We start from the raw sequence: 13,806 nt of genomic DNA, 5'->3' as shown, positions 1-13,806 counted from the left end.
TAAAGCATGATGCATGTATACAATACCCATGCAGCAGAAGCCAGAACCAGAACTCAGAATCCAGAAATACAGAATCAATATAATCACAGAAACAAGATAGTGCCAGTGCACTCAAGGTCTTACATACAGAACAGTTATGCTAAGCCACGCCCAGGCTACAAACTATCTGAGTCACCAAACAGTCCCCATTGGTTGACTTGTTGCCATGTCTATTCGAATTCATGAACTCTTATACACTGACAAGGCAAGCAACCTTAAACCATCCGGGTCAAATGGTTGTCCAATCTATTTTTGAAAACCTCCAGTGATGGAGCACCCACAATCTCAGGAGGCAAGCTTATTCCATTGATTAATTGTTCTCACTGTCAAGAAAATTTCTCCTCGCTTCTAGGTTGGACCTCTCTCTGTAATGAACTTTGGTAATTATTTTTGTAATTAAATAATTGCAAAGAAACAAGGAGATAAGCATGATACTCTTATCCCATAGCTGTTCCCCCCCCCTCCAAAACCGATGTTCAAGCTCTTGTTTGCAGCAATCTCACCGTTACCAGAAGCACTACAGAACCACTGTGGAATAATTTAGTTATTATATTTACAAAATTTAATCCCACACTTGACGGTACTTGACAGAATTACAGTGCATTAGAATGTCAGCACAGCCAATCGTGGAAATGAAACTCTCTATATTTTAATGAAACAGAGAAGAAAACGGCAAATAGTATGAACCATTAAATGTGTAGGAAAAAATGATATTTTTCTTAGGGGACCAGAGGCCAAAACATACGAAGAATGGTTGCAGAGGACTGGGGCAGAGGTGGTATTCAACCTGTTTGGACCAGTTCAGACCGGTTCGGGTGAACCTGTAGCTCCGACAATCAGTTGGCCCCGCCCCCGCTCTCTCCTGTCCTTTATTTCCTGCTTTGTAGCTCATCTCAATCGCGCGGCACAGCTGATTCCCCTCCACCTCATTGTTCTACTTACCGTTGCTGACTTGGAAGGTAAGCAGCTGAGCTTCTAAATGTTCCATTTTTAGCGCTATGCGGAAGCACCCTAGGTGCGCGTGCGCGCAAAATGTGCGCTCATCAAACCAGTTGTTAAACAGGCAGCATCCCACCACTGGACTGGGGTGACATAATAGCAATGTTCCAATATCTGAGGGGCTGCCACAAAGAAGAGGGGGTCAATCTATTCTCCAAAGCACCTGAAGACAGGACAAGAAGCAACGGATGGAAACTAATCAAAGGGAGAACTCATCTAAGATATAGAGAAATTTCTTGATAGTGAGAACAATTAATCAGTGGGATGGCTTGCCTTCAGATATGCCTTTGAGCATATAGGAAGAACATTCTTTGCTATGTACCCTCTCTAGATTTTTAAATATATGTGTATATACATGATAATACTTTTAGAACAATGAAATCTGTAGTCCTTTTTTCTCCTGTACAGGGGCACCCATAAATACAGGTGACTTAGTAGAATGTAATATATAGTATTTTGTATAGTAAAGATCCAGGTACAAAAGAATTCGCCAGAAGAATTGTCAGAAGTGGTGGTACTTAAGCAGGAAGTATTTCAGAGTATATTGGTTAGTAAGAGATGGATAGATGGCTCTATTTTCAGTTTTCTGTTTCTTGAGATTGTGGTTTGAAATATGTTAGGTGCAAAAGGCCAGGTCCACCTGTGACGTTCCAATTAAACAACTTCATTGCTAAAAGCCTACGCACAGGAATCTTCTAAAATAACAGTGCAGCACCTGCTTAGAGTTAGACAAGGGTCAATGGAATTCAAGGGAGGTTGGACTTACCATATTTTTCGGAGTATAAGACTCACCAGACTGTAAGACGCACCTCCCTTTTTTGGTATAAAAACAAGAAAAAGAAATTTGCCTCTGCCTCCCAGCAATTTTGCCTCGTTGCAGCAAACAACCTGCTTTACTTTCATTTTCGTTTTCAGCATAGCTTGATTAGCACAAGGAAAAAAAAAAAATCTGCTCCCAGCAATTTACCTCCTTGCAGCAAGCAGCAGAGGCCCACGCAAAACAGCTGAGAGTCGGAAGGCCGATCCAATAGACGATCAACTTGTGCTAATTAGGCTGTGCTGAAGCTGAAATGGCCTGTTTCTTCTTGCTGCTTGCCACAAGGAGGTAAACTGCTGGGAGGCAGAGGCCAAAGGGTGGGGGCCTGTGGGCGGGCGGGGCTACATTCGTTGTATAAGACCCACCTAAATTTTCACCCCCTTTTAGGGGGGAAAAAGGTGCGTCTTATATTCTGAAAAATACGGTAATTCAGCTTGTGACCACATAGAGATTCTAGGCTAATCCCTCTCTTAACTCCGCCCCTAGGTTCTGCCATGCCTTTTCCTGCAAATCCTTGCGAAATGTCCTGTATGTCGCCTTGAAAGTCGGCCTACCAAACACCGTTAGAAATACTTTAATATATTTGTAATGCAATAGCTGGAAGGCAGAGAACTATGTAAGCGGAGATATGCTTGCTCTCTAGTATGTGCAGACTAAGAGTTGCTGAGCACAAGGGAAGCATTTATAGAAGAATTCAGTTCCCCTGGCTTGCCGTGCGGAACATAGAGCAGCAACAAACACTTGTAATTTGCACCATCAGCTTTTTTAACGGTCTGAGTTAATAGTCTTACTATTTTTAAAGTGGCAATAATGCTTATTTTCATTACAGTAAAATGAGAGGCTGCATCCGTTGAACATTCAGAGTGCTGTAAATAAACAACACAATTTCATTTTTATTAGTGGTCATCTCCTCTTCTAAGACCTTTTTCACAGTTCATGTTTGTCTTTTCAGTTGTGAATCAGCCAACTCGACGTATCTTACTCATGTATGACTTAAGAGCCATTGTAACGCACTGGAGACTGCTTTCGTTTTTTTGCTTTTGATTCTTTTAACTTCAATAAATGGCTTAGTATTACCTACAGTAGTGGCCAAAATTGTGGACACCTTTTGGGAAAAGTGTATTTTTGAGGTTTGTTGGCTAATAACACCACTTTTGGGGGAGAGTTTCAAGATAATCCTATTCCGCTGCTGGAATGGCCTGAGAATAGCCCAGACCTTCACCCAATTGAAAATCTATGGAACTGATTAAAGAAACTTGTTAGTCAGAAGCGACCCAGCAATAAAACCCAGTTAATAGAAGCCATCATTCAATCTTGGTTTCACATTCGAACAGCTGCAGAACTAAAAGACTTGGTTCACTCCATGGGAAGACGTTGTAAGGCCGCAATTCATGCTAAAGGTTACCCAACAAAGTATTATCTGACGTGGGGATCATTTTTGTATATCTCGTTTTTTCTACGTGTTTCACTTTTCTTCTTTACACTCTAATAGCAAATTGTTTCTAAAAGTTATTGCATTACATTCTTCATTAAATTATCTTACTTACTTACTTACTTTATTTGATTTATATACCGCCCTACTCCCGAAGGACTCAGGGCGGTGAACAGCCAAACGGTAAAAATACATAGATACAAAATTTAAAAACAAAGTAAAATCGAATTAAACAATTTGGCCCAGACAGATTAAAACACCCCAATCATTTAAAAACCGATTAAAATTTGCATAATTAAAAAGAGGGAAAGGATTAGGCCTGGTGGAATAAAAAGGTTTTAAGAGGTGCGGAAGGTGCGCAGATCCGGGATCCTCCGTATCTCCGGGGGGGGAGCTCATTCCAGATAGTAGGTGCCCCCACAGAGAAGGCTCTCCCCCTAGGGGCCACCAGTCGACATTGTTTGGCCGACGGCACCTGGAGGAGCCCCTCTCTATGAGAGCGTACCGGCCGGTGGGAGGCTATTGGTGGTAGTAGGCGGTCCTGTAGATAACCAGGTCCTAAACCAATGGAAAGCCATCAGTCTTTCCATTGATATATCATTTTATGGTACTACTCCCCCCAAAAAGTGGTGTTATTAGCTAGTTTTAGAAAATACACTTTTCCCAAAAGGTTTCCACAATTTTGGCCACTACTGTATTTTTTATTTGTTTTGAAAAGTCAGAAAGAAATTATGCATCAAACCTACAACCTTTATTGTCACAGTTGTTAGGTGACAATTAAGTGCAGTTGTTAGATTAGTAATCCGGTTGTTGCGTGAATCAGGCAGGCTTCCCCATTGACTTGGCTTGTCTGAAGGGCGCAAAAGGGGATCACATGACCCCCCCTTGGACGCTACAACCATCATAAGTACGAGTCAGTTGCCAAGCACCTGAATTTGGATCACATGAATAATAGGGAGGCTGCAAATCGTGAAAAACCATTATAAGTCACTTTTCTCAGTGCTGTTGTAATTTCCGCCACTAAATGAACTGTTGTAAGGCGAGGATGCAGTGGCTCAGTGGCTAAGATGCTGAGCTTGTCGATCGAAAGGTCGGCAGTTCAGCGGTTTGAATCCCTAGTGCCGCGTAACAGGGTGAGTTCCCGTTACTTGTCCCAGCTTCTGCCAACCTAGCAGTTCCAAAGCACGTAAAAAATGCAAGTAGAAAAATAGGCACCACCTTTGGTGGGAAGGCAACAGCGTTCCGTGCGCCTTTGGCGTTGAGTCATGCCGGCCACATGACCACGGAGACGTCTTCGGATAGCGCTGGCTCTTCGGCTTTGAAACGGAGATGAGCATCGCCCCCTAGAGTCGGGAACGACTAGCACATAGGTGCGGGGGGGAACCTTTACCTTTAAGGCGAGGACTACCTGTAGTAGGTAAATGGAAGATTTCCTGGAATTTCACTGGAAAGTATAAAAAATAATGCATTTTTTTCACTGAGAGTTGTGATTTAAGCTTCACTTGGAGCAAAATATCTTGAGGTTTTCTTGTGTAACCAGAAGAACCAGCGAGGTTAGATGTTACAAAGACTCTCCGGCCACTGAGTAATAACATCAAAGGTTTTGTTGTCCTCTTTGGAATACTTTCCATTCTGAAGTCAATATTGGAGGTGTTGTGTTTCAAAACAACACAGGTTTTAACAGTATAAACATTTCGGGAACACAAGATGCTGTCCTTTTAATTTAATAAGAGAGTGCCACCTAGTTCCTTTAGGATATAATACACAAAGTTAATTCCAAACTTCCGAAGTATTAATAGTCCTTTGCCAACAAAGTACATTGATGTGAGGAAAACATTAAAATACCCCTTTTCCTCAAAAAAAGCTTGGTAGTGTGACTTTAGGGTCCCCCCCTTTTTTATTTTTATTTTATTTTTTATTTATTATGTTGTATTAATGTATTATATTAATATATTTATATTACCATATGTTTCGGACTATAAGACGCACCTAAATTTACAGGAGGAAAACAAGAAAAAAATAGCTTTTGGCCTCCTCCCGTCAGATTTTCGCCCTCACAGGCCCTGAGAAGCACTCTGCAGTACTGGGCCCGTTTTTGGGCTCCCAACCCTCCATGCATCACGTTTTCGCGCTCCCAGGCCCCCAGAAGCACTCTGCAGTGCTCCGCAATGCCCGTTTTCACCGAAAAAAGGCTGTTTTCGACAAAAATGTGCCAGGTTTTGATCTGCAGAGTGCTTCTGTGGGCCGGCGAGGGCAAAAACGACGCACGGAAGGTTCGGAAGGCCAAAAACGCCCATATTTGGTCTATAAGACGCACCTAAATTTTCACCCTCTTTTAGGGGGGAAAAAGGTGCGTCTTATATTCTGAAAAATACGGTATATTATACTTTTTATATTTTTTTATTTTATTTTTTATTATATTATATTTTTATTTTCTATTTTTTATTTTATTTTATGTTTTATTTTGTTTTATTTTATTTTTTATTCTATTTCATTTTACTTTACTTTCATATTTTATATTCTATTTTTTTATTTTGTTTTGCTTTCATATTTTATTTTTTATTTTGTTATTTCATTTTCTTATGTTCTTACTTCACTCCATTTTATTTGTATCTATATAAAATATAGCTACATCTAGATATACGGATATATAGGTAGTCCTCCACTTACAACAGTTCATTTAGTGACCATTCAGTGACAAGTTACAACAGCACTGTAACAGAGATGACTTTTCCCCTTTGGCGACCTTCTGACGAGCAAAGTCCACAGGGAAGCCAGATTCACTTAACAACCGAGTTACTAACTTAACAACTGCAGTGATTCACTTAACAACTGTGGCCAGGAAGGTCGCAAAAGGCCTAGGACGGAGCAACGGTCATAAATAAGAACCAGTCGCCAAGCGTCTGAATTTTGATCACATGATCATGGGGAGGCTGCAAATGTCCTTAACTGTGAAAAAAGGTGCTATTGTGATTTCGAACGGTCATTGTGAACTACTATAAGTCAAGGACTATCTGTATTATCATTTCAACATGCCTTCTCAACTTCCTGTGATAATGCCAAGGTGTTAGGCAACTTTACGCGCTTGCGATTTTAATTTTTATAAATGAGGACTAGCTGCATGTCAAGAAGATTTGAAAAGCGATAGGTTGAAACGGTAAAGGAATTAAAACCTTTTTCCCTTGTTTCTTTTGAAGCTGGACCGGTGATCTACCGAATGCTGACCTATCCTCCGACTCGAAGGCAGCTGATTGTGGGCTGCAGCTTACAGATGTTCCAACAGCTGGCAGGTATTAACACAGTCATGTATGTATCATTCAACTTTTTAAAGAGAATTCCGCCCTTTATTTTCGGTTTAAGAGATGGAAAACATCATTAAAATGGTTTTAACAATGCTAAAGTACTAAAGCCACCTTTCGATATAATGCCTATATATGACTATTTACTTTCATTTTTGGCTTTGCTCTGGGAACATTTTGGCTTCAACCTTTTCAATGATTTGTTCCAAATCGGTTGAAGGACTTTATAGCCAGCTGGGAAGGAAAACTGTCTGAACATGAATGAGCACTAATGTTTCTAAATAAAAGCAACATATAATGTAAAGCCCAAGGCCAAGTGTGGCTTTTACCTTAACAAAAATGTTTTTTTCCAGCTCTTTGCAGCAGAGTAGATTTGATTTACTGTATTTTTCGGACTATAAGACGCACCTGACTATAAGATGCACCTAAATTTAGAAGAGAGAAAACAACAACAAAAGTTTTTAGCCTCTTTTTTTTCGGGCCTTTTTTTGGCCCGTTTTCGAGGCTTTTTTCAGCCTGTTTTTCCTGAAAAAACGGCCCAAAAAAGCCTCAAAAATGGCCGAACAAAAAGCCTCGAAAACGGGCCAGAAAAAGCCTCAAAAACGGGCCGAGAAAAGCCTCAAAAACAGGCCAGAAAAAGCTTCAAAAATGGGCCAGAAAAAGCCTCAAAAACAGGCTGAAATAAGCTCCAAAAATGGGCCGGAAAAAGGCCGAAAAAAGGTCCAAAAACGGGGTGTGCAGAGGCCAAAAAATGACGGGTGGGTGGAGCTTCAGCAATATTTGGTCTATAAGATGCACAGACATTTTCCGGAAGGAAGGAAGGAAGGAAAAGGAAGGAAGGAAGGAAATAGGAATGACAGAGGAAGAAAGGAAATTGAGAAATGTTTGAGAAGAAGGAAGGAAGGAAATAGGAATGACAGGAAGGAAGGAAGGAAATAGGAATGACAGAGGAAGGAAGGAAGGAAAGGAAGGAAGGAAGGAAGGAAGGAAGGAAGGAAGGAAGGAAGGAAGGAAGGAAGGAAGGAAGGAATTTGGCCTTCTAAAAGAAAAACAGGTTCCCTTGGACAGGCTGCAGATAAAACAGACTTTATCCTTGGGAAAAAATCTCACGGAATCAAACAGTGACAAGGTGCCCCAACATCAATCTCAGATAGTCCTTTCCGTTTAAGGCTGCCTGCTTTTTTAAAAATCTTTGGCTACGATTGATTCTTGTTGTGCGCTCTGATGGATAAAGTTTTGGTTATCTAGATAGGTCGGTTTCCTCATCCGTAAAAAACCTGTTTTCACATCCTCAAAAATAAAGGTGAAGCGATTCACGAAGCAAGGGACCCCGGCGGCCTTCGTTGTGATAGACTGAACAACTCATTACACACAAGGCTTGTATTCGATTCTGCCGGACAAATTCTTTTTTTTTTTTAATTGCTCTGACAAGATTTCAACTGAACTTTGCTCCCTGTCTTTGTTTGGACCTAGGCTCCCTTAACAAGCAGGAGGCAGGAATTGGTCCTTATTGACATGACTGTGAATGACGTTCATTCACAGTCAGCAAGGTTTGTCCAAACAGTTTTTCAAAGGAATACTTATCAACACAGACCTTATCTCGTTTGGCAAGCTGCCACGTGACTTGTTTCCAACCGCAGTACAAGGCAAAACTTGGCACAGAGTCTCTCAGAGTCACGGAACAAATGAATTGTTTCCTGCAAAAGCCCCCTCCCCGTTTGCTCCCCTTTTGTTTCCTATGGGAGGGGCCAATCACCTCCAAGGTGTGGCTTTACTCCTGAGTCGACCCTGCTTTCTTAGTTGTCCTTGTCTTCTAGCAGCTCTGCTCATGCGCACACGGGAACGGGCTCCAGCTGTTCCTCTGCCTCACTGCTGTCTAGCTTCCTCTCTGCCTCCGACGCAGAGCCCTCGTCCGAGCTTTCCTCAGCCCCAAGGACTGGCCCAAGTTCCTCCCCAGCCTCCTCACTGTCTGACTCAGCTCTGCTGGCCGCTGGCGGGCCACAACAATCTTAGCCCATTCGATCGTTCCCAAAGCTGTGTACGACAACAAAGTGGTTTCTCTCCCCCACGTCATTTTTGTTTCCCTATTAATAGATTTCAAATTGGATTTGATAGCATTAGTTATTACCAAGGCAACCGCGTGAAATCAAATGGGACCATGATTTCCTGACAGTCGGCTAAGGAGAAGAAGCTTTAATTATGAAAGAGCTTTAAAATATAAATGGCTATCAATCCCAGCCGAGGCTTTCACTGATATAAGGCATCTCCATGGTCATGTCATCAAAATTCAGAAGGCTTGGCAACTGGCATGTATTTATGACGGTTGTAGTGTCCGCAGGGGTCACGGGATCCCGTTTTGCGATCTTCTGACTAGCATAGTCCATGGGGAAGCCGGATTCACTGTTACTAACTTAACATCTATGGTGATTCGCTTAACAATGGCAAGCAAGGTCGTAAAACTGAATTTTCTAGTATTTACGCAACAACATTTTATATCAGTATATCTTCAGTGAAGTCAGTTCCATTATTAAATTATCAGTTATCAGTTATTGTACAATATGCCGTAATATTTCCTCTCATTTTTAGATCTTTTAGAGCCATTAAATTAATTTAAATTAAAACGTATAAAGAATTATTGTAGGAAGTAGATAATGTCTAGTTTAATGAACAGAAGGACCAGGAGTGAAATGATAAAGGTAAAGGTTCCCCTCGCATATATGTGCTAGTCGTTCCCGACTCTAGGGGGCGGTGCTCATCCCTGTTTCAAAGCCAAAGAGCCAGCGCTGTCCGAAGACGTCTCCATGGTCATGTGGCCGGCATGACTCAACGCCAAAGGCGCACGGAACGCTGTTACCTTCCCACCAAAGGTGGTCCCTATTTTTCTACTTGCCTTTTTGACGTGCTTTCGAACTGCTAGGTTGGCAGAAGCTGGGAGAAGTAACGGAAACTCACCCCATTACACGGCACTAGAGATTCAAACCGCTGAGCTGCCGACCTTTCGATCGACAAGCTCAGCGTCTTAGCCACTGAGTTACTGCGTCCCTATAGTGACATGATAGCAGTGTTCCAATACTACAGACACTACAGCATGTTTGGGAAGGCTAATGGCACTGCCGTTTCAATTCCCAATTTAAAACAGAATAACAAGAGCTGGAAGAGGCTGTTCTGTCCCTGTCCCACACACGCACCCCCACGGACGGCCCAAAGTTAATAAGCCACACGACAAAATCTTTGAAGATAAAGCTGGCAGCAACCCAGTGGCTAGCTGCCAATTCAGACTTTACTCACACAAAACAAAGATTAGACTGCAAGCATTCCGATAAAGCAGGCAAAGTTTCTGCAATACAAGGATTAGTCCAAATGCAGTCCGACAAGGCAGGCAGAAGTCCAGTAACTTTGCTTTGGCAACTCTTTCTCATGGCGGCTGCTTAGCTTCAACAACTTCTTCCTGTTGGGGCCCTAAGGAGCCCGGGCGGGGAGGCAAGGAGTGGCTGGGAGGGGAGGAGTGGGTAGAGGCCGGCGTGGCGCCCCTCCACGTGAGTGACATTGACTTGGCCACGCCCATCCAGTCACATGACCACCTAGCCACGCCCACCCAGCCAGTCATTAGGCAGATCATATTACTGGTCCGCAGGATTTAAGATTATGAATTTAGTGGTCCGTGAGGTCCGAAAGGTTGGTGACCTCTAGACTAGAAGACCTCCAAGTTCCAACTTTGTTCTTCTGTTACTTCATTGTAATTTTGGGGGGGGGGGTTATCTACTGCCCTAAGACTGAATAAAGATGGATGGGTGAGTGGATGGATGGATTGAATGCAGTTCTTTCTCTGAAAAACCAGCCTAAAATTACTGGAAATTAGAGCTAAAGGAGGAATGCTTGTGAGAGAGGATGGAGATCACAGTAAATATCATGATCTTTGAGATGAAAAGCTTGGGAGAGAAGCTTTGAAAAAAATACTCTTTACCATCTCAAACAAGACAGAACGAAGCTTCCAGAATGTTCTCCGGTTTCGGCTAAGGACCATTTAATTATTAAATATATATTATACAAGCCCAATAAATCCTAGGTTCGCTGGGTTTGATGAAGGTGGAAAACAGTTTTTTTTCCAGTTGTTTGCTTCCAGTTATTTCTTTCCTGGAAATGAAATTGTTGAAGGAGAAAAGCCGCATGATATATCTGATTGGCCAGGAGGCGTCTTATCGCGACTGTCAGTTTAAACGTTCCGTGATTTTTTTTTAACTCCGGATATTGCGGTAGAGGAAAATCATGCAAAATTGTAAATGTAAATCACCTTGGAATTACTGAAATGACGGCTTTATAGAGGAGATCAGTCATCTGTTCTTCGTTTCTAAGCTGCAATGTAGGTTCTTAGCCATATGTGTCGTGTATAAAATAACTTCAAGAGGTACACAACAATTTATTTGGAGCGCCAGCAGCCCCGGCAAAATGTCTCTCACCGCAGGCTAACAAGTCCGTCCGCCCGGGGGGTTAAATAGTTGTCTGCCACATCTATTCATCTCCGCCCCCTGCCTTTTATCCCCAGAGCTAGGGTGGGACTTCGCTAGCAGCGGTGGCTCTTCTGTCCCAAGGACCGGCCCATAGATTTCCACTGCTCTCCTCTCCTCTGCCTTCTGTGCATCTGCGCGTGAGGCACTGGACCCAGCTGTTCCTCCTCTTCCTCATCAGTTACCTCCAGGCCCTGGAGCTGTTTCCATCTGAGGGCTGACGGACGGCCCAGGCTCCGCCTCTGTCTCTCTCTCTGCCATCTCCATTCCCTCCTCCCCCTCGGAGCTCTCAGGTTGCCTTGATGCTGACCCCGACTCCCACACCTCCTCTGATTCGGCTGTTGGAGGGGCTGGAAGCCGACAGGTCACAACAAAACCACAGCAGTTTGATCTATTAATGCCAACTCGTAAACCAGGATTCGTAAACCACAATGATTTGTAAGGTTTTATAAGCCAGAACCAAACCACAGTGTGGTTTAGCAAACATATATATAAATTGGCAATGAAACGTGTATATAGTATAATGGGAGAAGTGGTTTTATTAAGATGGGGACAGCAGATCAGTTATATATACATTCTAAATTCTGCATTTATTCTTGAATCCTTTCATTCTAGGGCCGTGGGTATGTTTGCACAAGGCAGGTACTTCCAGTTTGATGAATTCCACGGAATATTGGCTTGCAAAGTCGTGTCCGTATTAGCGTTCCTAGCTTGCAGAGATAATTCTTTACATTTGTGTTAAGCGAAAGATTGAAACTTTGGTTTATATCAGGAGTGAAATGCTCCCGGTTCGGACCGGATCACGCGATCCGGTAGCGATGGTGGCGGGTGGTTCAGAGAACCGGTTGCAACAATCCCTGCATCCACCCACCCCACATACCCAACTGAGCCGCGCGATCATCAGAGGCTGTTTTTTTAACTTTTAAAAGCATTTTTTCTACAACCTCTTCGGCCGAAGAGGTTGTAGAAAAAAAAATGCCTTTAAAAGCCTCTGACGATCCCAGCTGAGTTGCCTGATCGTGTCACTATAGGGACGCAGGGGCTGAGTGGCTAAGACGCTGAGCTTGTCAGTCAAAAGTTCGGCAGCTCAGCGGTTCGAATCCTTAGTGCCGCGTAATGGGGTGAGCTCCCGTGACTTGTCCCAGCTTCTGCCAACCTAGCAGTTCGAAAGCAGGTAAAAAATGCAAGTAGAAAAATAGGGGCCACCTTTGGTGAGAAGATAACAGCGTTCCGTGCGCCTTTGGCATTGAGTCATGCCGGCCACATGACCACGGAGACGTCTTAGGACAGTGCTGGCTCTTCGGCTTTCAAATGGAGATGAGCAGCGCCCCCTAGAGTCGGGAATGACTAGCACATATGCGCGAGGGGAATCTTTACCTTTTATTAGTACCTCGCTTGATCTTGATTCATTCTTGATTAACTGTTAATTCAGTTTAGGACTGCGTTGGCTTTTTTGGCTGCCGCCGCCCACTGTTGATGCCCCACAGGGCAGAAAGACATGGAGACATATAATGAGTTGCGTTACTAAACCAGATTTAACTTTCCTCTCCTTCTCATCTCCAGTGTTCAATTTCTTTTGCTTCTGTACTTCTCATTCTTTTTCTGTGTTTCTCATAATGTTGCTCATCCCAAAGGGGAATAGCTCAGCGAATCTCTATGCGTGTAATCTTCCATCTATAAAACGAGAAAAATTACACTAGGTGTTAAGAGGTTGTACTTTCCAGTATAGAGCCTAGTATTGAGGGGTATATATCATAATGATATATTGTTCAGAATCATGAATTTCTGGTATTTTTTTTTTTAATTTATTGCCGTTGTCCTCTTTTTCCTGAAAGCAGTGGGAGATTTGCATAGCTGCTGCTGTGTCATCTGGTTGTTGGGAAAATGTTTTGGAATATATGCCTGAAATCTGTTGGGTTTTTTTTTTTTCTTCCATGTCTTAGTCTTATGAGTCTGCAGATGAGATCAGGGGTGAAATCCAGCAGGTTCTGACAGGTTCTGGAGAACCGGCAGCGGAAATTTTGAGTAGTTTCAACAACCGGCAAATACCACTTCTGGCTGGCCCCAGAATGGGGTGGGAAGGGAGATTTTGCAGTATCCTTCCCCCAGGAGTGGGGAGGGAATGGGGATTTTGTATCCTTCCCCCAAGAGTGGGGAGGGAATGGGGATTTTGCAATATCCTTCCCCCAGGAGTGGGGAGGGAATGGGGATTTTGCAATATCCTTCCCCCAGGAGTGGGGAGGGAATGGGGATTTTGCAATATCCTTCCCCCAGGAGTGGGGAGGGAATGGGGATTTTGCAATATCCTTCCCCCAGGAGTGGGGAGGGAATGGGGATTTTGCAATATCCTTCCCCCAGGAGTGGGGAGGGAATGGGGATTTTGCAATATCCTTTCCCCAGGAATGGGGAGGGAACGGGATTTTGCAATACTCATACCCATTTTGAAATCTATCATCGATCCCTCCATCCCTCCATCCTTTATCTAACATTTATTTCTTAACATTTATTATCTAACATTTATCTATATTTATTATTTATCATCTCTATTATCAATGTTATCTATCTGTCCAACCATCCATCCATTATTTATCATTTATGTATCATTTATCTGTATTATCTATCTTCTCTACATATCTATGCTATCTGTCCTCCATCCATCCATTATTTATCATTTACATTTATTATCTATAATCTCTATCAATGTTATCTATCTGT

General features: G+C 42.8%; 1 protein-coding gene across 1 annotated transcript in view; it reads left to right on the top strand.

The window, feature by feature from the left end:
• The window catches only part of SLC2A13 (solute carrier family 2 member 13), a 95,792-nt gene that overhangs the window by 38,914 nt on the left and 43,072 nt on the right, over positions 1-13,806 (top strand). Inside the window, exon 4 of the mRNA XM_070947508.1 lies at positions 6,485-6,593. Coding sequence (XP_070803609.1) covers positions 6,485-6,593 — 109 coding nt within the window. The remainder of the gene's footprint in view (positions 1-6,484; positions 6,594-13,806) is intronic.

Source organism: Pituophis catenifer, unplaced genomic scaffold (assembly GCF_029215685.1).
Source record: "Pituophis catenifer annectens isolate HBS135680 unplaced genomic scaffold, rPitCat1.0.hap2 SCAF_7, whole genome shotgun sequence".
NCBI lineage: Eukaryota > Metazoa > Chordata > Lepidosauria > Squamata > Colubridae > Pituophis > Pituophis catenifer.
This window is presented reverse-complemented; position numbering and strand designations above follow the sequence as displayed.